General features: G+C 43.4%; 1 protein-coding gene and 1 long non-coding RNA gene across 2 annotated transcripts; one reads left to right on the forward strand and one right to left on the reverse strand.

The window, feature by feature from the left end:
- Positions 1-3,752: 3,752 nt before the first annotated feature.
- Positions 3,753-16,069, forward strand: MS4A1 (membrane spanning 4-domains A1). Its single transcript, XM_007092019.3, has 7 exons — positions 3,753-3,934; positions 10,098-10,272; positions 10,692-10,811; positions 11,993-12,049; positions 13,555-13,794; positions 14,572-14,673; positions 15,561-16,069. Exons 2-7 carry the CDS (start codon positions 10,114-10,116, stop codon positions 15,777-15,779), a joined length of 897 nt encoding a protein of 298 aa, XP_007092081.1. The 5' UTR covers positions 3,753-3,934; positions 10,098-10,113; the 3' UTR covers positions 15,780-16,069.
- LOC122231159 lies at positions 7,160-15,639 on the reverse strand. The gene is made up of 3 exons (XR_006208328.1): positions 14,424-15,639; positions 12,623-12,707; positions 7,160-8,065 (listed from the first exon to the last, which is right to left on the reverse strand). It is a non-coding gene; the product is annotated as an uncharacterized LOC122231159 (long non-coding RNA).
- Positions 16,070-24,360: the final 8,291 nt, after the last annotated feature.

Genomic DNA, 24,360 nt, shown 5'->3' on the forward strand with positions numbered 1-24,360 from the left:
CTTGAATAACAAAAACTTTATACCCATTGAGAATCAAATGCCCATTTAACTTTACTGCACATTCAAATCACCCGAGCAACTTTTATAAACACCCCCCCCCTTAATGCACCACCCCACCCCATGGCAATCAAATAAGAATGTGGTGAGAGCTGGGCATCAATAATTTGTAAAGATTTCCAGGTGGTTCCAGTGCAGAGCTTCTCTCTAGCTTAATGGAAGGCAACTGGATTCTGGTAACTGCTTTCGCAGCCCGTCTGATGTGATGGCTCATGTTCTGTGGCCTGTGGAGAGACCGCTCTAAACTTGTGGAAAGGGGAACTAAGGTCTCAGTATTATTATGAAAGCGATCTTGAGGTCACAGACCCCTGAAAGAGCCTCAAGGACGCCGGGAGATTCCCAGGCTGCATGCAGAGACGGCCGCCTTACGCTGCATTTCCTTCCGCTGACACTATCCGCCAAGTACTGGGGATCTTCCCGCTGTCTTTCCACCTGCCAGGGCAGCCCTCTGAGGGAGCTCTGTGGAGCCTGCCCCTTAGGCATGAGAACCGAAGCTCAAAGCGGTTGAGTTTTCTGAGACTACAAAAGGGAGTAGGATTTAGAACCAGGATTTGAATCAAGACGCCAGACTCCAAATCTCATCATCCTATGCTGCTTTGGGCGCAGAAAACGTTTAGCATATGCAAAGAAATACACTATCAGGTTTTCGTTTCTGCCATAAGCTGGAAGGAGAAAGGCCTATGCGTACATGTGTGACGGTAGGAGACGGGGGAGCAAGATTCTGATGAAAAATAGTCATTTTATTTACTTAAAATATCTATTTCCAGTGGAGTCATGTTCTGATGAAAACTACGTGGCAGCCGAGTAAGGCTGAGATGTGTGGATATATGAGATCTATTTACGGGTGGGAACACCATCGCCTAACGGTAAGGGCTTTTAAGTCAGATCCAGGTCTCAGTGTTAGTTTTGCCATTTAAAGCTTAAGGACTTGAACAAGTTACTTAACCTTTGTGAGCTTTGAATTCCTAGACTAAAATGCAACAGTAATACCTACTTAATGGGGTTGCCGTGAGCTTTAAATGAAATGTGAACTAATTTAACCAGAGCCTAGAACTTAAAAATCGCGTCGTAAATGGCAGGATTTCTTTCAAATTTGTAATTGAGGGTTTCTTGCTTTCCCAACGTCACATTTCATCACTTATGTGACTCGGGGCCAGTTTCCCTCATTTCCTGAATGTTCGTCTCCACAATCATAAAACGGAATCAATACTACAGGTGTTATACGGACAGTGCTTGGCATATAAGTAGGTGCTCAACTAGTAGTATTTGCCTGTTAAAAATATAAAGTAGTTCCTCGGATCAGAAGGAAGACCTCTCAAACTCCAAAGCTCTTACACACTTGAATTTACGTTTTCCTTTGGTATCAGTGATTTACAAACACAACAGTGACATTTTCCAAGTCATAACCAAGATCTATTTGCAGTAAGATCTTTAGTTTCGCCTCTCAGGAACCCTGCTTCTCCCTTACCAATTCTCTGAAACCGAAACCCTCCAACACCAGATAATTCGGGGTCCCCGATGCCTTGCTGAGCAGCGTCTTGTCTTGGGGAACACACCATAATATTACCTCCTGATACTGGAGAGAGCATTGTGATAATCATCTGGAGAGGGAGAGAAAGAGCCAAAACAGAACCACAATCTCTCAACAATCAGAAAAACTGGCCCTGCTTTCAAGGGACGTGTAGTAAGGCTGACTGAGTAAGGCAAGGACAGATATCATTGTGCTGTAGAATGTAGTTTTCATAGGAGAGGCAAAATGTCCCAAGGATTAAAAAAAAAAAAAAAAAAAGTAGGAGTGTTAGGAGGTGGGGGGATAAAAGGAAGGCAAACTGAACTAAATTAAAGTTTAGTTAATAAACTTGTGTGTAGACTTTAAGAGAGAGACCATCATCAGGAAGGAAGAAAGCCACTAGGTAATGACAGGAGGTTGCATTCAGAGGGGGAGAGATTTTAAATGGGTGGCAGACCCAATATCCTCAAACATGACAGAGAGAAAAAAATTACAGAGCAAGTGCTACCGACAAATCCAAACTGTGGTGGGGATGTCGACACACTCAAGCACTGAAAGGTCAATCAATCCAAACCAGCAAAGGTAAAGCCAAAATGTGTTTGTTTACGCAGAATCAAATTCAAGTTTATTCAAATTCAAGTTTATTTATTATAGAGCCGCCTAACTGATCTCACTGGCCACCGAGAACAGGGTAGCAAACCCTCTAAGCCAGACGTGGGCAGAACAGGGCCAACACGAGAAAAGGATGTGGAATTCAGGTTGTGCAAACCCAGTCCGAGCCTCACCGATGCCATACGTGAGCAAGCCCGGACCCTGTTTCCATGCTCACTGAAATGAAGGTGCGCTCCACTAACCACCCACCGTCCTGGACTCCAGCCTCACGCCTCCCCAGCATCCACAACTCCGATGTCACGTTAATGATCAGCCCCGGCACCGACCGTTCAAGCACTTCAGCGGATCCTCAGACCCACAGCCAGAATCTGAGATGGATGGTGGAGCTGATGGTCCCACTTCCTTCTATGAAATTTATGGGAGGTGACTGCGTGCCTTTCACGTGCGGACACTGATGACAGCAAGTCCTCTATTCAAATGGTAGCCCGTTCCACTGACGACCTGCTTCAGTGGTGGGGAGGTGTCGTTTGTTTTTATGTTGCACCCAGACCAGCCACTCCAGAACGACTACCGCCCATTGCTTATGACCCTCCGGTCGGAACCATCTTAAAGAATAGAGAGTGAGAAGGAGAAATAGAGAAGAGAGGAGGGAGGGAGGAGGAGAGGGAGGAGAACAGAGAGAGGGACAGAGGGAGGGAGAGATGGAGGGAAGATAGGAATTAACTCAGATTTGGCAGGAGCGCTGCCTCCTTTCATCACTAGATGAAGGCAAACAATTGCTTAGTTACAGCCCTGACTCCCTAATAAGATAAAGCGATGCACAAGGAAACTAAAAAGCAATAAAAAAAAAAAAATCCAACAACATGAACATAGGGGTTGTATAGGTGGAGGCAAGGGGTACGAAACCTTTGGGCAAAAATTCCTTTCCCAAATGTTCACACTTTCCTGGCCACCGGCTTCTTCCATCCCTCACTTGATCTACCCCTAGCACAGCTCCAGGCCAGACTGAAGAGAGAGGCGATGCAAGAGAACCAGAAAGATGGTGGGAAAAGTGAGTCTGTAGGTAAAAGTCCTACTTGAGTTTGTATCCCCAAACACGCAACTCTCGCCTCAAGCTTCTGGGTCTGTGCTCTACAATACCAAAGTATATTTTTTAGGCCATTTCTAGTAAATCCCACACAGGACATACGTGGTCCCACGAGGACCCTAAGTGCGGGCAAACGTGGACAATAGTTGCAGAGGGATACCTGCAATACTCCCGAGCAACCGGGCTTACTGATTCCTGAATCTCTCTGCTTGGATGACTTCTTCCCACCCACTCACTCCTAAAAGTGAAGTAAAAAGGTAAAAGTCCTAGCAGCCCATCTGTAGAGAGTTTCTAGAGCCCTTCTTGCCCTTGGGGACCCACCGTCCACACCTGCTTACAGGGTGGGGGCTGCAAAGTTCTTCTAATTAGGGGAGCGTAAAGTACGCCAGGCAGTCCCCTGGGATCCTTTTCGAGAAGTGAAACCTCGTGGTAAGGCAGAAACTTTTTTGTATATCCTTTGGCTCTGGCATGTGTGCATTAAACCAAAGTGATTGGGGCAAAGGCCAAGGTAGCAGAAGCCACTGATTTCCTGTCACCTGGTATCTATCAGAGGCCCCAGGCCTGCCCTATGTCACTCACCTCCTGTGTACGTGGGACACCAGCAGTGGAAGTGAACTCGGCAGCCAGCATCCCAGTCAGCCTTGCGACCTAAGGCCTCAGACACTCAGGTAAGCAACCAGTTTGCTTTGTTTAAGCGACTAAAAAGGGGGCGTCCGGGGGGCTCCGTCGGTTAAACGTCTAACTCTTGATTTCGGCTTCGGTCATGAGCTCACGGTTTGTGGGCTCCAGCCCCGCGTTGGACTCTGCGCTGGCGGTGTGGAGCCTGCTCGGGGTTCTCTCTCTCTGCCCCTCCTGCACACTCTCTTTGTCTCAAAATAAATAAAAACTTAAAAAAAAAAAAAAGACTAAAAGGGAGTGACGCGTAAAGCATAGGATGGTTTTGGAGACTCGAGTTTCTCGGCTTTCACCCGAGGGCTTCCCCGGTCGGGTTTTCTGACAGTGTCACAAGTTGAGGAGGGGTACCAGGCTTTGCTGCCCACCCGCTTTCTGAACCACTCCCTCCCTCAAGAAAGGTGCTGGCCAGTGAACTGGGTGTCCTGAACAAAAGCAGCAGACTGTAGCACGTAGACGAGAGCGTGGTTACCAATCTGCTGGGCTCCGACCGGAGCTCTACCGCCTATAAGGTATCTACAGTGGTTCACTTCCACTGCTGGTGTCCCACGTACACAGGAGGCGAGTGACACAGGGCAGGCCTGGGGCCTCTGATAGATACAGGCAAGTCACCAAACCTCTACATCCCTGGTTTTACTCACGCACAAGATGGGGGTGACAGTTAACACCCGCTGCTTTACATAAGATTAAATGAGCTAAAATCCTAAGGTTCTCAGAACCACCTGGCACTGAAGAAGAAAATAATCAGCCGTGGTTACAATGAAAATATTTCCATTTCTCTTGCTTTGAATGATTTGGTCTCCAAAGATGTGCTGCTAAATGTGAATACCCCAAATGTTGTTAAACCTCGCAGGCTAACATGTTCTGGAGGGGACTGGACGACAGGGGGGAGGGGGGGGGACATGAAACGGAGCGTCAGATCCCGCCTCAAATCCATCACAGAAGCCTGCAGTGAGAGTGGGCACTGCAGATGAGGAAGATCTAATGAAGGGCAACAAAGATGAGTTTTAGCCATGTCATAATTGTTTCCTGAACCAGTATATAATGTGACCGCCTTTCCCTGTTTTCCACAAAATGGCCTGATGTCACTGATCATCAGGTGAGGTGACATGACCACCTTTTGGTCCAACATCCGGCGGGCTCACGTGGGAATCCTCGCTGAGGAAGTCATTCGGTTTAACATCTATTGAGCTCGTAGTACATGGAAAGCAGGTTCTCCACGTAACCCTAGCAGGACAGCCCTTGGGGAACATACCCTCAGTTAGAGGAGAAAACAGCTGAGGACAAGTAAGGAATACAGAGAGCTGGGGCCTTTGAAGGAGTCCGTGCCGGGAAGAGTCCCAAGGAGGTGAATGCCTAATGGGGAGACCGCGAAGGGGGCAGGAGGGGAGCATTTCAAAGCGGAGAGGGAAGAGAGAGGAAGATACCCCCAGACCAGCGGTCCAGCGGGGAGCAGTGCGGTGTGGCTTCCAAATGGGATGCCACGATGCTCCGTGAAGGCCATGGGGTGGGGGGGCCAGGCGCAGGTTTTCCCAGGAAGCCAAGACAGACTAGACAAAGAGCTGAAGCTCAGGTCGAGCAGGACTTAAAGCAGTGATTCGGGGCCTGCTCTAGCCGCCCCTGTGGAGGATGGATTAGACGAGAGCAAGACTGAAGGCAGAAGAGTACGATTTTTGTGCTCAACCAGCGGAGGAAATGAGAAACTCAGGGGGTGACACTGGAGGTAGAAAATGGTCCGCATGCAAGAGGAGACACCTTACAGAGGAAGAAGCAGCAGGACTTGGGCCCTGACTGGGCGTGGAGGTGAAGGGGCTGGAGAGAACCGCGGCTCCAGCTCTTGGAACCTGGGTGCCAGGGGGACAGAAATAAAGCCATCCGAGTGCTCACGCCTGAGGAAAGGCCGCTGACTCTGCAGGGCAGTCCTTGCACAAAGTGGCCTCAGCCCAGCGGCTCTGCCCACCTGCTGCGAGGCCCCCAGAGGGGACGGGTGGGGAAGAAGTGGAGGAACAGAGTGGAGGGGCTCTGAAGACACCGGGGATGACAGAGGGGGGCCTGGGCAGTGGCTGCTGGATGAAAGGAAGGGGCTTTGGGAATGGGGACGCTGCGGTACATCTCAGTCCCACAAAAGACACAGTTATCCTCTGAGCGTTTACTACATTATAAATTGCAAATTCTCCCACGTTCTCAGACAGTACTTTGAGTAGCGAGGTCACAGACGTGGCAGGCCCCAGAGCTGGGACGAGCACTTTCTGTGGCATGCGAGTGCACACGGACTGAAGACACAAGACCCGCTTGCCCTGAGGGGCTGCCATCCTGGAGGAAGCAGGGGGGCTGGAGAGGGGCTGAGGAGCCCAGGCAGAGGGAATGGAAGTAAGAACATTCCTCCTCAGAGCTCAGCGCACAGGACCAGAAAGGGCAGAAACCCAGAACTATTTTGAGTGGCAGGGGAGGAAGTGGAGGTAACGAAAGCTAGGCAGCTTTGAACTTCTCATTAAGTGATGTAATTACTGGACCTAAACAGTCATTATTCAAACCCAAACCCATACAGGCTGTGAGACTGTCCTGCAGTGGATGCACCCAGAAACAGTGGTGCCTTTGAAAAACCAGAAGAGATTTGCAGAAGTCGCTGTAATAGAGTGAGGCAGTGTCAGATAAACCGAGCCCTGAGGGTGATATAGTTTAGTGAGCACAGAATCCTGCTGTTACCACATTTTGGCCAATGTGCTCAGTCACCCCTGCGGATGTACGAACCGGGCTTTGAGCAGAGCTGTGTGCCAGGCACTGTTTTAAATCACCGTGAACAATTAAGAAACAACCACAGGGCAAAGCTGCGGGAATCTACAATATCCTTGGGAGTATGTGGTCTAATTTTACGTATTCTCATACAATGAAAATTTTCAGTTCCTGGTCGACAATGCCCTGGCATTGAAATATGTACATATTTTAGAAAGCTTATTTCCATACAAAATGATGGGTATGTTTGTGTTTATAAACTATTTTACAGTAATATATGTTGAAGCCTTCACAGGAGTACAGTTGCCATAATGAGACATCATTTTTTTAAGTTTATTTATTTATTTTGGGAGAGACAGAGAGTACAAATGGGAGAAGAGCAGAGAGCGAAGGGGGGAAAGACAGAGGTTCTGCAGCAGGCTCCACACTGACGGCAGAGAACCCGATGAGGGGCTTGAACTCACGAACTGTGAGATGATGACCTGAGCTGAAGTCAGACGCTTAACTGACTGAGCCACCCAGGCACATTTTTACCAGTGAAATAAAATATGTCCCCCCAGTGGTCATTACTGCCATTAGCCATTACAGATACAGCCGCAGCAGAACTTGCTTACGTTAAGAGGTTTATCTCACCAGTAACAGTGACACAGCCTCAGGCAGCTGAAAAATAAGGAGAAATTCAAACCACACTAGTCCCATCATTTCCTTCTGTCCAGATAATGGATGACCTTTGCTCTTTAAGTTGTCCTCGCTAAAATGAGCCTCGCTAAAATGAGGAATGTGGTGACTCCCAGCCCATTCCCTTCCTACAAATGGGGAAACGAACCAACCCCTCTGAACCTGCATTTCCACACCTGCAAAAAAAGACAAGATGCCTTCTGGGTAAGACAGGTGTTGGGCGACCTGGAACTAGATGTGCGGTAACCCCGGCACACAGAGGATGCTCCATAAACAACTACACGACATGGTCTGGCTGTGGGGCCGCAGAGAGAGCACCGGCCTCAGAGCCGCGGTGACTGCCTTCTGGTCGGCTCTGTCACCAGCTGCAAGGTCTGTGACGAGGCGCGGCCCATCCCTGGGCCACAGTTTCCTCATTTATCAAATGGCCACAATGGTTTCTGAGCTTCTGACCAGCTCCCAAAGTTCCGCCTGCTGGCCAGAATCAATCTGGAGGCTCCTTAGAGGCCTACCTTAGTACATTCCTTTTTGTCAGTCATCTTGTTGGGTGTGGTTTGTGGTGCAAAGCACCGAGACCTCCAAGACCGCATGACATCTGGTAATCGGCAGGTGGGGTGAAATCAAGTGCAGAGCACCCAGCCGAAGTCTCCTCTGTCCTCCTGACAGGGAGTCTGTTTTCAATTGCTTTATAGTAGTCATCCAAACGGCACATCCACCTGAAGTAGGGAGAGGTTCATAAGTGAAAGGCTGAACCCTTGTACTGCACGGGGGACAAAGCAGCCATAGATGCCTCGTTGGAGAGGTCCGAGCCCTCACTTTCGATCTCCAGTAGTCATGTAACTGGGAACAAGGGACTAACTATTCTGTGCCTTTGCCACCTTTTCTACAAAATGAAAGCAACAGTTCATCCCTTGTCTACTCTGTGAGGCTTCAATGAACTGAGGATCCGAAATCTCTTTGTAACCACACACTGGGTGCAAACGTAAGGCCTGGGTGACTCCCAAGGACCTGTCCTATACCACAGTGCCAGGCTTGGTGTGACTTCAGTACGATAAGCAAGCTGGACAGACAGTCTTTGTCTCCAAGGCTCCTTACGTGACTGACAGCCAACAAGGACGAGACCAAAGGTGCATCTCTAAGGAGAGTTCCAGGGCCCAGGAAAGACCCGATAGAATTCACGTAAGTAGCTGACGCAAACATAAATCCCAAGACGAAGCACAAGACGAAGAAAACTGGTCAGTCTTAAAACATGAGAGCTGGAAAGGGTCTCAGTAGTAATCACCATCTAACTTCAGAAATGAATAAAGCATGAATTCTGAGAACAAACAGCACTTGCTCCTTTCTCCCCATGTAGGAGGCATTTTCACGTCTGAACTTCTTTCTCACAACATGTCTGCAACAGGGACGTTGTTCTCATTTTTCCAATGGGGAAAAACATAGAAACTAATGCTTACAGAGGTAATAATAGTAAAAACAAGAATAGCGACAAAAACAGGCAATAATTATTCAGACATGGGTGCTTTACATGCATTTATTTCCTCAGTAATATTAAGAAACTATTCAATCCAGGCCCCATTTAGATACTGAACAAGACAGATAAGGTCTCTGCTTTGAAGGAATTTATATTCTAGTGGGAAGAGACTGACCGTAAACAAGCAAGCAGATAATCAAGGTAATTCCCTGCAGTGATACGGGCCACGTACAGAAATAAAACGGGTGGTGTGAAAAAGACTGTGCTGTGGACCGAGGATTGGGGGAAGGCTTTTCTGAGAGGCTGACATTTGAGATATACCTAAATGAAGACACCAGCCACACACAGCTCATCAGTCCATTTGAGTCTTACAGAAACCCTGTACCGTAAGACAAGAATTATTATTCCCATCTTACAGCTGAAAAGCATAAGGCCCAGAGTTTAAAGAATTTTCCTGTAGTTTCACCGCAAACAGAATTTGATTTAAACCTAGGCAACCCGTGTCAGGAGGCCACAGTCTTACATACAACCTCTGAGAACCTCCTTAAAGTGATTACTCAAGGTTGCAGAGTTGGTGGTAAAGGAAGACTAGAATCGGCCTCTGCTGACTAAGGACGGTCCTCATCTGACTCTCCCTCTCTCTCTCTTTTTAACATGTTTAAGTTAAAGAGACATTATGCCAAATTTAATGTTTTAAAATGTTTTAAATTTAATGTTATGTTAAATTTAATGTTAAAGAGAGAGAGAGACAGAGACAGAGCACGAGTGGGGGAGGGGCAGAGAGGGGCTCGAACTCGTGAACCGCGAGATCATGACCTGAGCCGAAGTCAGACACTTATCTCTCATGATGCCTCTGGCCCATCACAATGGACAAAGGCAGAGAAGCAAAAGGACAAGGAAAAGTCAGTACAAAATACACTTTCCAATATGAGAGCGTAAGAAAAGCACTCAGGGATGAGAAACAACCAGGACATGTTTCTTCTCAACAAACTGTGCTCAAACAGGACATGAGCATGGTGTTCTCTTCCATGATAAAGTATGCCCCAAACATTGTTGTCAAGAATACCGACAGGATTTCCAGGGGCCCTATGTCCTTGCCTGAGATGCTAGAACATAGTAGTGGGCTTTGCCTCAGACCCAAAGCCACTGGGAAAAGTCCATGCCTATCCTCAACGACACTCATGGAGAGAATAAAGGGAAAAGTATGCCAATGCATGAGACAAAAGACCGCTGAAAATCCTATTCTCTCTCTCCCCCGTTTTATTATTTATTTTTAGGAGTTCTGAGGGTGAAATGGCGACACCCAGAAATTCAATGAGTGGAACTCTCCCAGCAGATGCTATGAAAGGTCCGACTGCCATGAATCCCGTTCAAAAAATAATTCCCAAAAAGATGCCTTCGGTGGTGGGCCCTACACAAAACTTCTTCATGAAGGAATCTAAGCCACTGGGGGTAAGTCAACTGTGCTCCGTTCCATATTGGTGAGACTCTCCGGCCTAGACAAGCAGAGGCTATAGGCCAGGTACAGGATGCAATCCAACGTGAGGTGTCCTTTATGTCGGACACAGCGTGCCAAATCAGGGATGTACAGAGAAGTTGTCACGGTGATCTTATGTCTCCTTTTGATTTTGCGGTCTGCATATTTAGGGGTCTCCCATCCCAGTTTGTCACCAGCATCCCAGACATATCTGTCTTGGAAATGCCCCAGGTGGTGAGGAAAGCGGATCGCAACAAGACAAAGATCTTGGCACCTTCCCCACTTCCTTTAGGCGTTTTACACAGCCCCGGGTCCGGAATCAGGGCTTCCAGCCTTTGCTTTCTGACTTGATGAGGACTTGACTTCCTCATCAGACCCCTAATTCTCTCTCCAGGCTGTCCAGATTATGAACGGGCTCTTCCACATGGCCCTAGGTGGCCTCCTGATGATCCACATGGAGGTCTATGCACCCATCTGTATGACTGTGTGGTACCCTCTCTGGGGAGGTATTATGGTGAGTAACAACTAACAGCCCTTTGGGCAGTGATGCAGACAAAAAGGTTTAAAAGCTCCACAACAGCATGCTAGATTATTTCTGTGTTGAGGCAAGTATGTGGCTGGGAAATAGGTTATGAGGTGACAGTAATTTAGCGGAAGGAGAGGTTGACGGAACCGAGTATGAATCTCCCTGAGTCAGTGGTCACACTTCATGTACATTCAGAAAGAGGTGCCCTGCATGGATCTACACGGGGAAGGAAGACCGTTCAAAGCAGGACTCTCCAAAGTCAATGTGGAGAGGGGTGAGAAGGGCACTAAACATTTGGACTGTGCGGCGGGGTGTTTCCGGAAGCAGGAAGGAGCAGGCGCATCCCATTTCCTCCCACCTACTCCTTCTTCCTACAATTCTCTTTAGCTACTATCTCAGGTGGTGAAATCAGTCCCATCGCAAATGAATCTCCTTTGGCTGACCAGCAGAGCAGCAATCTGTCATGAGCAATCCCCATGACTGTTTCGTGTACATGTTTTCTAGCCGCGTCTGGGTGCGGTACAGAGGAGTCATGTTTATATCCCCATTAGACTTTCACAGTTACTACTAGAAAGATACGCCCAGGACTGAGATTTTCAAAACAAAGAGAGATGGATGAGAGCAAGCGTCCCCTCCATTTCATAGCTTGAACAAGGAAGATGGGAAATGATCACCATCAATTCCTGTAGCAGCAAACGTTTTAACGGCGTGTGCCCGTGGCACTCAGGCCACCTTGATTCATTCTTCCCTGGCATCACAATCAGTGAAATCACTGTGAACTCCAAAGAGAAATTCCACAAACTTAAAAAAGAAAAGAGAGAAACTAAAAATAAAGCTTTTAAGTTCACAGTGTTAGTATTCGTTGGCACAAAAACTTGTGTTCTGCCTCTGGTCTTACTATATTCCTGGTCGCAGCTCCCCAGTTAGTTGCATAAAAGGCATCAGCTGAATATAGCTGAGCATGCAAAGAGGAGAACTGTGACTGCTGAAAAATGAATGAATACTGCAAAAATGGCTGGACAGTTTGGTGAAAGTGGTTGGAAATGTGGATAGCTTCTTAACAACCAGTTCTCCATGTTAAAAGCCATCTCCCTCTCTGCCTCCCTCCCTGTCTGCCTCCTCTCCCATCTATCCCATACCTTCCCCACCCACCACCTCTCTTTTCACAGTATATCATTTCTGGATCACTCCTGGTAGCAGCGGAGAAAAACCCCAGGAAAAGTTTGGCAAGTAATCGTATGTCCTTCTTCCCCACGCATCCGAGAAATGCCTACTTTCTCAGTTGAAAACAAAAACCCTTACACACCTTTGGAATCACAGTAGCACTGAGTTCTCTCTCAACCCCAAAAGGCAAAAGATTCTCTAGAACGCTGTTGTGATTTTATTCATGAAAAACTTGGAAATGAGGCCTACCTGAATTATGTCCGCGGAAACAGAATTAAAGGCAGACCAAAGAACAGCCACATGCTTATGGTCTTATGAATGTTAAATGTGTGAGACTAACAGGTCTCTTTGAAAGCCGTGTGCTTTCTCTCCGACCACCGTTGAGGAAAACTCTAATCAATACTGTGATTAACTCAATCCTCGCCAACTTTGAGCAAGTCGGTTTGCCCCTCCGTACCTCTAAAAAATGGTGGTACCATATGGTCATGAGTATGTAATGGAGTAACATACATGCAGGTGCTTCAGAGGCTATATAAGGAGCTACAGAGGGTCTTGTCCTATAGCCCTCCCAACACACTTACACCCAGGTCATGAGCTTACCAGCAAGTTTCCTCCCCCAAGTTTTTTATACTTACCAATAAGCTGTTACTGACTTGTGGCACTTCCAAAGCCGGTGACGGATGGAGTGGATTGAAATGGCTCCTCTCAAGAGGTGGTCTGCTAAACTCAGTTTTTGAAGAAAAAAAAAATATTTAGGAAGATCAAGTTGTTTTTATTCTCCAGATACAGCAAGTCCTACTGACTTGCAATCTGTAGGTCCTACAGCCAGGGATGAACTATATAGGTCTTAAAATAACCATCAATAATCCCATACTATTATGGTACCTGTCACTTATATTTTCCTGGTTTGACCTTCTATCATCCCTGCAGGTAGAACTCATTCTGACACCCTTCACCGGTGCTACCCCGAGGCATCGGCCCTAATTATGTTTTGAAAGATGGTACACTGAGGCTGATTGCAAGCCATGTCAATAGGGAGTAGGTGGTGGTGTTCTTGCTACTGTTAGTTTCCACTTGATGGTAGAGACCCAGAGGGCTCTATCTGCGCTCTCCCTCCCTACACCCACTTCATGGTGATGCAAGAACCTCCTTCCCTTTCTTCCCTGTACCTTCTAATGCAGACATATATAACCTGAAGACTATTTACCTTCACTTAGCCAGTATTTACCGAATGCCACCAGCGTGATGGTAGGGGCAGTGAAAGGAACTGCAAGGATGCAAAATAGACGAATTTAGGAGTATTCCTAAAATTTTCTCTTGATAGACTGATTGGATGTGACAGGGTAAAATGAGATGAGGAAGACTGAGGAAGGAACAGGAATGAGAGATGAAGGTTTTCATTTTACGGTGACAAGGACATTAAAAACCACTGAGAGAAGTGTGGCTTAGGATGATTTGGGTGCAGTGCCTTTATGAATGGGAGGAATGGGATCTGGAATTCCTTCCTAGCTTGTATTCTCCAAATGAAATCAAACCCCATTAACATGTCTTTATGTCTCCATTTCAGGTCAAAGGGAAAATGATAATGAACTCACTGAGCCTCTTTGCTGCTATTTCTGGAATGATTCTTTTGATCATGGACATATTTAATATTGCAATCTCCCATTTTTTTAAAATGGAGAACCTGAATCTTCTTAAAAGCCCCAAGCCATATATTGACATCCACACCTGTCAACCGGAGAGTAAGCCCTCTGAGAAAAACTCTCTGTCTATAAAATATTGTGACAGCATACGATCTGTTTTCTTGGTAAGTGTGAGACTGGATTTCTTCTCAGGAAAGAAGTCTGGCATTTTTATTACGAGTGCCAACTCTGGATCCAGACTGGCTACATCTGCTACTTACTGCCTATCTGGCTTTGGGGCAAGAATTTTAACCACATTCTGCCTCAGTTTCTTCAACTGTAAAATGGGGAAAGTGCCAGTACTTACCTCACAGGGCTGTTTTGAGCAGTAAGTTAACACATACAAATACATTTAGAACTGGTACACAGAGGGGGCTACGTGTTTGTTTAACATTTTTATATTAGTATCGGTTAACATTTATTAGCTTGATTAAGGTGAACATTGAAGAAGCACCTAAGTTTTATGAACACCTTTTGCCTCAGTGAGTTTTTAGTGGAGACTCTGAAGGGGAAAAATGCATCTCCCGAGTATAGACAGGTTTCCTTGGTTGTGATACCATAACACCTAAAAAGCTGGATACAACTTAATTTGGGAGTCACTGATTAATTTTTCCTACATAGAATTGATTCTTCAACTAATTGCTGCTACCTTATTTCCTATCGGCAACATGCATTAACCGTCTGTGAAGGCAGCTGTGCTAAGGGTCGGGGTTATGAAGATAACTAGTAGTGTTTACAGTTGGTCATTACTCACCTATAGAATTCATCTTCTAAAGAACCCATCTTCTATAGAACTGATCTTTTAATCATTTAATTTTACCCAAGAGTCATTTACTGAGTAGCAACCATAGTCTTTAAGCTGTTATCACATTCTTGCCTTCACTTTTTCTGTCGTTCCTCAGAGCATTTTTGCCGTGATGGTGGTCTTTACCTTATTCCAGAAACTTGTGACAGCTGGCATTGTTGAGAATGAATGGAAAAAACTGTGCTCCAAACCTAAAGCTGTGAGTAGTAGCCATCCTGTCCACTAAGCCCCTCTAGGAAATCACGTCTACAAAAACTCATTTCTGGAGAATGTAATCTGACGTAACTTTGAGACTAGGAGCTTCGTGAAAAATGGTCTTGGCAGATTTCTGGAAAGCAGAGAATACCAATAATGAGGAAAAAGTGTCTTGAGATTTGAAGCCTGTCTAAAGGTTAGACAGAGGATACAGCCCTGCAGTACGTGTGCTCACGAGCCTTCAGCTCTGCCCCGCTCCAGGCGTCCATCTTGATTTCGTGATCCCACATGTAACGTGCGGAAGCCGGACAGGCTCATGAAAGCACTGGTTCGTCCACTTCATTTCCCAGCATTCCCCTCCCCACCCCGCCCCACCGCCACCCTTTCATCAGATCCCACTTCCAAAACTATGGGTCAAAGAGGCTCCACAATTGGGAGATACGAATATCCCCGTGACAGAGCTGCATCAACTGCTTCAGAACCACAGAATGTTAGATTCCCGATACAACCTAGAGACTGTCACAAGTCCTTCATTTTGCAGATGAGAAAAACAGGACTAGAGAGAAAATTACCTTCCCAAGGTTATAGGCAATAAGAGGCAAATCAAAACTCGAATCTAAATTCGCCCATTACTGCAGCGTTCTTTCCCAAAATACTGTGTGATCATTCCAAGCAAAGTGGCAAATATCTGCTGATCTTGCAGATGAGCTTTGATGGGTGATTTGGTGAGGATCTGGGCACGTGGGAAATCAGTCCTGGTATCTGGAGGCATATAGGAAAAAGCATAAATGGCACAGAAAACAGGAGGTCTTTGATAGACATTCACAGACACTGCTGACAAATGCACCAAAAGTAAAGGTCCAGAAACGCTTGTTTAATTTTGTATTCCAGGATGTAGTTGTCCTGTTAGCTGCCGAAGAAAAAAAAGAACAGCTAGTTGAAATAACAGAAGAAGCGGTCGAGCTGACTGAAGTATCTTCCCAACCAAAGAATGAAGAAGGCATTGAAATCATTCCAGTCCAAGAAGAGGAGGAGGAAACGGAAATGAACTTTCCGGAACCTCCTCAAGACCAGGAACCTTCACCGATAGAAAACGATAGCATTCCTTAAACTATTCTTTTTCTGTCTTCTGTTTCCTTTTCTTAGGCATTAGTGTTCACAGCTTCCAAGAGACGTATTCACCCTCATTTCCTGAGGCCCTCTGCAGGCACCCTCCACATGTCTCTCTGGCCTTCGCACGGAGTGACCACAGCTCACTGGCACTCGCTCGCGCTCGCTCACTCTCTCACGCAGAGAATCCAGCCATGGCAGGCGACTATGTCGGCACGTTTCCTGTCTGGGGCAGCTTACTGAAATTCAAACAAGGCAGAGCAAGGGCTGCACCTCGGCAGTGCTCACCGGCCTCCTTCCCGGGCGAGGCTTTGCAGTAGCGGTCGGAGTAGAGGTTCCACCTCGTCCCTCTGCAACAGAGAGACTCTGCCCCTGATGAAAAAGATAAACCACTGTGCAGGCCATCCCTACACTTCCTTTAATTCCTTCCACATCTACATATGTTGTGGAGTCCCTGGTGCACCACTGTCCTAAAGAGAGTAAAAAGTAATGGTAGGGAGGTGAGATAAGGAACTAGTCCAGCTATCTTTCTACGGGGCTGACACTGTGGTACACTCTTAGAGTGCCTACACCCCACCAGGGAACTTCTTAGTGGCCAACACCCAGCTCTTCCTTCGTACAAACAGCGCAGCTTATAAATGGGCATGTCTGTATCTGTCTTAACTTTCCCTAACTCCTGCTCTAGGCTCTTGGTTGCACTGTCTACCTACTTTCAGCCTTTAGGCAAGAGAAGAAAGAATCAAAGAAGATGCCATAATGAGTACCCACATCTTAAATGATAATCAATGGTTGTATTTGTAGAGTAATTTCCATTTCACAGAGTAGTTTATCAAATAATTACATTTGATCTTCCATCATCAAGAAAAAAAAATCCCTATCCATATTTTTACAAATGATTCAAAGAGGCTAAGTAACTTAAAAATACGTAAAGGTAATTTGCTAATGGTCACAGCTAATAATTTTGAGAGCCTTCTTTTGTACCCATATCTTCCTACTCTAATCCTAAAATGTTTTAAATAACCAAACAGCCTGTATAAACTACCTGAGCAAAGTCAACAGGTTTTAATAAGCGCCTACTCTCTGATTAGCATAAAATAGGTGTTCGGAGAGACACAGAAGAGTCAGAAATCAAGTTTTGCTTCTCAGGGATAAAAAACACAGACATTCACAACATTTGGAAAACTACTCACATCATTAATATATACTTGGTTGTTAGGTTACATAATGCAGACACTAAGTACTATGGACATTCTCAAAAAAGATCATGTTTGAAAATAATGTAATTAGTTACAATGCCAAATCTCAGGCAATCGCTACCCTACTTCTCAATTCCTGTTCATATTTAGAGATACTAGTACCTTACATAGGAAGAATGTTTATAATCTATCAATTACATTTGGGCATTTTCTATACGATAAACCCTGCCAGATTCTGGCAGGTCAACAGTCAAAGCAATTTCCATGCCTTGTGATATTTCTACTTTGTTAGGGACCACCGATAGAAGATCTTTCCTGTGCTTAGAAAAAAAAAAAAAGAGAGAGATGAAACATCTCTATATGTAAAGTCCTGAAAATTAGCCTTAAATAAATAAAACTATATTTGTGTTCTTGTCTGAAACAGATGATTCCAACACAGTGTTTTCCCAGTCTTCTCTATTCTTGTAACGTCAGACCACAAGGGAGGCTCCTATAGCCTTAAGTTTATATTCACATAATCCCAATACGGGTTTGAACTGTGGGATGTCAGGACATCAACTATGTATATCAGTGTATTCTTTTTTTTTTAATATTTATTTTTATTTTTGAGAGAGAAAGAGAATGTGGGTGGGGGAGGAACAGACAGAGAGAGGGGGACAGAGGATCCGAAGCAGGCTCTGTGCTGACAGCAGCAAGCCCAATGTGGGGCTCAAACTCACAAACTGTGAGATCACGACCCAAGCCAAAGTCCAACGCTCAAAGGACTGAGCCACCCAGGTGCCCTCGGGTGTCAGTGTATTCTTACACACATGCATTCCCAAGGAAAGTTTTCACAGAAGATTTAATAATCGAATAACTGATTTCTCACATTGAGCACTCCGGAATGTGCCTGAAATAGGCGGCAGGCACTCCTGCCTTGAACTAGAGGAAAGGGAAGACAGCAATGGCAGACCAAGGAAAAAACTAATGAGAAAACCTTCAAAGAAGATAAGCTCTGTCTTCTATCTTATTTTCTCCATTTCTGAAATATATGTGAGGATCCCTCTCCAAAACCATTGTGTCTTTAAAAATTTTATTTTATTTTCTTGGGGCGCCTGGGTGGCTCAATCGCTTAAGCGTCCAACTCTTGGTTTTGTGAGTTTGAGACCCTCATCGGGCTCTGCGCAAGCAGCATGGAGCCTGCTTGGGATTCTCTCTTTCCCTCTCTCTCTCTGCCCCTCTCCACTCATGCTGTCTCTGTCTCTCAAATAAATATATAAAGAAAAAAGTTTAAAAAAATAAATTTTATTATATATATGTATTTTTGTTCAAGTATAATTAATGTAATGTTATATTAGTTATTTTATTCATTTTTATGATCTCAAATCATAATCAGTTTGTACTAACCTCACATAACTCCTTTTGAGACACCATTAATGTCTATTATTAAAGAAGAACGAAAATCATTGCTATGACTTTTCTCCCCAATTATCCCTTTGGCAATTTGTTCCTTAGAGGGTGACTGACCATCCCAGTCTGTCTGGGACTGAGGGATTTCCTGAGATGCAGAACTTTCAGTGCTAAAACCTAAATAGTCAGAGGCAAACCAGGAGGGTTGATCACTCCAGTTCATAGTAATACATAATTGTACCTGGTTGCAATCACTACATAATATAATGTTTTTTTATAATTAACATTATATCATAAATATTGTTCCTTATTGATATATAATTCTCATAAGCTATTTAGTTGCAACTTAGTACTTCACTAATCAATACAGAATAATTTAATATTCCTCTATAAGTGAGTACTAAGGGCCTTTTTTTTTTTTTTGCAAATCACTTTTGGAGCTGCAGAATGTGATTTTACACTTCAAACATTGACAAAGTCTGTCAATAGGAAGTAATGACATGTTAAAAGCCAGGAAATCAATTTTACACTTTGACAGGTAAATAGTCAAAGATCCAATACATATAAATGGTAGCTTCAGACTGAGTTAGCACGAGTTCATTTATGGATTTGATATGTTTTAAAAACCTAAAACATTGATGGGGAAGGTTCAAATCAGAAATTTTCCTACATTAAGTCTGCAGTGCTTTTTAACTTTTATTTATTTAAGTAATCTCTACACACAATGCAGGGCTCAAACTCACAACCCTGAGATCAAGAGTCGTGTGCTCTTCTGACTGAGCAAGCCAGGTGCCCCAAGTCTAAAATTCTTAAACGGGTTTCCTTTAATTTAAAAGCTGGTTGTATGTTCTGAACTAATGAGGACCAAGTAATATAAAATGAATATGGTAGGATCATATGGTGGCAAAAACAAAGCTAATTTCAGATTATTCTCTGGAATTATGTTTGCTCTTCACTCATCACTTCCCTTCCTGACTTACTAGAAAAAACTTATTCGTGCCTCCTATGCATTCTTCTGCAAGAGAGAACAAAAATCCTAAAGTAATTCATTCATCCAAAAATATTTGTTGATCTCAGGCTTCTGATGAGCAAAAATAAGCAGAGATCCCTCCCCTTAGAGCCTCACTATCTGATTGGAGAAACAGACAGTAGCAAAATATCCACCAGGCACCTACTATGGTCAAGGAATACTGTAAAGTATAGAGGGGTATACCTAAAGATAAGAGAAGCTCCAAGTCCTCAAAACTTGTAGTGCTTAATTAGAGATGATTTAAAAGTGTACCTATTATAAGCAAACTCTCAACAAAGTTGGTATAGAAAATATGTACCTCCACATAGGGGCACCTGGGTGGCTCAGTTGGTTAAGCGTCCGACTTCAGCTCAGGTCACGATCTCGCGGTCCATGAGTTTGAGCCCCGCATCGGTCTCTGAGCTGATGGCTCAGAGCCTGGAGCCTGCTTCTGATTCTGTGTCTCCCTCTCTCTCTGTCCCTCCCCCACTCATGCTCTGTCTCTCTCTCTGTCTCAAAAATAAATAAACGTTAAAAAAAAATTAAAAAAAACAAAAAAGAAAAAAGAAGAAGAAAATGAAACAAGTGAAAATATCTTAATAATATGTTTTAAAAATTAAAAAAAAATATGTACCTCCACATAATAGAGCATTTATGACAAACCCACAGCCAAAATCATACTCAACAGTGAAAAAAATGAAAGCTTTTCCTCTAAGATCAGGAATAAGTATGCCAGTCTAATTACTTTTATTCAACAATGTATTAGAAGTCCTGGACATAGCAATTAGGCAAGAAAAAGAAATAAAGACATCTGTATTGGAAAGAAAGAAGTAAAACTGTCACTATTTGCAAACGACATGATACTATATATAGAAAACCTTAAAAATTCCACCAAAAACTCTTAAGCTAACAAATGAAATATGTAAAGTCAGAGGACACAAACTTACCATACAGAAATCGGTTGCATTTCTATACACTAATAATGAGCTACCAGAAAGAGAAATTAAGAAAATCCCATCTACAACTGCATCAAACAGAATAAAAGACCTAGGAATAAATTTAAATAAGGAATTAAAAGACCCGTACCTGAAAACTGTAAGACATTGATGAAAGAAATTTAAGATGACACAAATAAATGAAAAGATACACTGTGCTCATGATCTGGAAGAATTAATGTTGTTAAAAATGTCCATACTACCCAAAGTAAACTATAGATTCAATGCAATCCCCATCAAAATACCAATTTTTGCATTTTTCACAGAACTAGAACAGAGAATCCTAAAATTAGTATGGAACCAAAAAAGACCCAAAATAGCCAAAGCAATCTTGAAAAAGAAAAACAAAGCTGGAGGTTATCACAGTCTTTGATTTCAAAACTATAGTACAAAGCTATAGTGATCAAAGCTATAGTAATCAAAACAGTATGGTATTGGCACAAAACAGATATACATCAATGGAATCAGACAGATATACATCAATGGAATAGAATAGAAACCCCAGAAATAGACCTACACTTCTATGGTCTATATTCTTGTCCCATATCAAAAAAAAAAAATTTAATGGGCAGAGGACTTAAATAGACATTTTTCCAAAGAAGACATACAGGTGGACAACTGTCACATGGAAATATGCTCAACATCACTAATTATCAGAGAAATGCAAACGCAAACCACATCAGATATCATCTCACACAGATCAGATTGGCTATTACCAAAACAGACAAAAAGTAACAAGTGCCGGTGAGGATGTGGAGAAAAGGAAATCCTCATTCACTGCTGGTGGGAATGTAGACTGGTGCAGCCACTATGGAAAACAGTAAGGAGGTTTAATTTCCTCAAAAATTAAAAATAGAACTATAATACAACCCAGCAATTCCACTTCTGAGTATCCAAAGAAATAAAAAAATTTATTCAAATTTTCAGAGATATAGGCAAGTCCATATTCATTGAAACATTATTTATAACAGCCAAGATATAGAAGCAACCTAAGTGTCCACTGATAGATGGAGAAAGGTGTGTGTGTGTGTGTGTGTGTGTGTGTGTGTGTGTGTGTAATGGAATATTACTCAGCCATAAAAAATAATGAAATCTTGGGGCAGGGGGTGCCTGGGTGGCTCAAGCAGTTTAGCGTCTGACTTGATTTTGGCTCAGGTCATGATCCCAGGGTCATGGTATTGAGTCCTGAGTAGAGCTCTGCACCAAACATGAAGCCTGCTTAAGATTCTGTCTTTCTCTCTGCCCCTCTCCCTCTCTCTCTTTCTCAAAAAAACAAAAAGAAAGAAAGAAAGAAAGAAAGAAAGAAAGAAAGAAAGAAAGAAAGAAAGAAAGAAAAAAGAAAGAAAGACAAATACCATATGGTTTCATTTATATGTGATATCTAAAAGACAAAATGAATGAATAAACAAAACAGAAACAGACTCATAGCTACAGGAAACAAACTGGTGGTTGCCAGAGAGGAGGGATTGGGGGGGGGAGGGGTAGGCAAAATAGGTGAAGGGTATTAAGATATACAAACTTCCAGTTATAAAATAAATAAGCCATGGGGATATAATTTGCATCACTGGGAATGGAATATAGTTAATAACACTGTAATAACTTTGTATCGTGACAGATGGTAACTAGACTAATTTGGGATCATTTCAGAATGTATAAAAATACTGAATCACTATATGTATACCTGAAACTAATAGGATATTATATGCCAATTTTACTTCAATAAAAAATAAAATAAAGTCAAATAAAATAAAAATAAAATAAAATAAAATAAAATAAAATAAAATAAAATAAAATAAAATAAAATGAAATAAAAACTATTTTGTTGGGGTAAAAAAGATAACCAGCACAGGTTCATGAAAATTCAATGGAAAAAGAATAATCTTTTCAATGAATTGTGGTGGAAAAACTGGTCAGCCACATGAAAATGAAATTGGACACTTACACCATGCACAAAATTAGGTCAACATGGATCAGAGTCCTAAACATAAGAGCCCAAACTAGAAAACTCTTAGAAGAAAACCTAGGTGGAAACTTCATGATATTAGATTAGGCAATGATGAAAAAATAAATTGGACATGACTGAAATTAAAAACTTATGTGCTTAAAATAAAACTTTTGTGCCACAAACATCACTATAAAGAAAGTAAAATCAGAATCCATCGAAGGGGAGAAACCATTTGTAAATCTTATGTCTGATAAGAGTCTAAAATCCAAAAGTATCAAGAAAGCTTACAACTAAACAATTAAAAAGACAAATACTGGGGCGCCTGGGTGGCTCGGTCGGTTAAGTGTCCGACTTCGGCTCAGGTCATGATCTCACGGTCCGTGAGTTCGAGCCCTGCGTCGGGCTCTGTGCTGACAGCTCAGAGCCTGGAGCCTATTTCAGATTCTGTGTCTCCCTCTCTCTCTGCCCCTCCCCTGTTCATGCTCTGTCTCTCTCTGTCTCAAAAATAAAAAATAAACGTTAAAAAAAAAATTAAAAAAAAAATAAAAAAGACAAATACCCAACTTAAAAAGTGGCAAAGGATCTGAATACATATTTCTCCAAGTGAAACATACAAATTGTCAATAGGCACATGAAAAGATGCCCAGCATCATTAGTCACTAGGGAAATGCAAATCGAAACCACAATGAGGACTACATCACACCCACGGGGGTGGCTATAAACAAAACGGAAGTAAGAAGTGTTGGTGAGTATTTGAAGAAACTGGAAACCTCATATAGTGCTAGTGGTAATAGAAAATGGTGTAACGTCTTTAAAAATGTCTTTGGCAGTTCTTCACAAAGCTAAACGTAAAGTTACTATAAGACCCAGTGGGCCACCCATAGTCTCAAGAGAACTGAAAACATACGATTACACAGAAACGTCTACACAAACGTTCTCAGGAGCATCATTCGTAACAGGCAAAAACCAGAAACAATGCAAATGTCTACCAACCGATGAACAAAGAAAATGTGGTGTATCCATATAATAAAACATTATTCAGCCATCAAAAGGAACAATGTACTGGTACATGCCACAACATGGATGACCCTTAGAGACTTCACATTAAGTACAGGAAGCCAGATACAGAAGCCACAGATTTCTTATTCGATTTATACAAAATGCCCATGATAAGCAAATCTATGGAAACAGAGAGTAGATTAGCGGTTGCCAGAGGCTGGGAGGAGGGGAAAATGTAGAGTAACTCTCAGGTTTCCTTTGGAGGTGATGAAAATACTCTGGAATTGATAGCGGTGATGGTCATAAAACTTTGGGAATGCCATTTAAAAACACTTAAAACAGGTGAGTTTTACCATGTGTGAATTGTATTCCAATAAAAATAATTTTAAAAGAGATAGAAGACAGCCAGGAGGGACTAAATAACAGTCAAATGCCCTAGTTCATAGCACAAAACAATTGCTCAATACTGTTACGGGATAGGACTGAGCTCTATGAAGTCTTAGCACATCACAAGAAAATCTCATGGAATGGGAGGAATTTGAGTTGAACTGAGAATAGGTAGAAATTCTATAGTAAGAGAGTAAGGAACAAATACTCCAGGTAAGTGGGGCAATACCTATACAGGATGAAAACAGAAACATCCTAGTTGTGTTCAGAGGCAATAACAGAATCACCTAGATGGATTGTGGTTAAATTAGTGGGTAATTAGACTCAAGGCAGTAGAGAAAGGCCGGGGCCACGCTGTGCAGAATCTTAAATCCCCACAGCATCCAGACTTGAATTCATAAGCATTAGGGAATCGCTGCAGATGTTTGAGTAGGAAAGCAAGAAATTATAATTAATAGGGGCGCCTGGGTGGTGCAGTCGGTTAAGCGTCCGACTTCAGCCGGGTCACGATCTCGCGGTCTGTGAGTTCGAGCCCCGCGTCAGGCTCTGGGCTGATGGCTCGGAGCCTGGAGCCTGTTTCCGATTCTGTGTCTCCCTCTCTCTCTGCCCCTCCCCCGTTCATGCTCTGTCTCTCTCTCTGTCCCAAAAATAAATAAAAAAC

Source organism: Panthera tigris, chromosome D1, assembly GCF_018350195.1.
Source record: "Panthera tigris isolate Pti1 chromosome D1, P.tigris_Pti1_mat1.1, whole genome shotgun sequence".
Taxonomy (NCBI): domain Eukaryota; kingdom Metazoa; phylum Chordata; class Mammalia; order Carnivora; family Felidae; genus Panthera; species Panthera tigris.

Coding starts and splice junctions, on each gene's coding strand:
- MS4A1 (XM_007092019.3), top strand. CDS start 10,114: ATGGCGACACCCAGAAATTCAATGAGTGGAACTCTCCCAGCAGATGCT. Junction 13,795..14,571: donor GCATACGATCTGTTTTCTTG/GTAAGTGTGAGA, acceptor GTCGTTCCTCAG/AGCATTTTTGCCGTGATGGT. Junction 14,674..15,560: donor TGTGCTCCAAACCTAAAGCT/GTGAGTAGTAGC, acceptor TTTGTATTCCAG/GATGTAGTTGTCCTGTTAGC.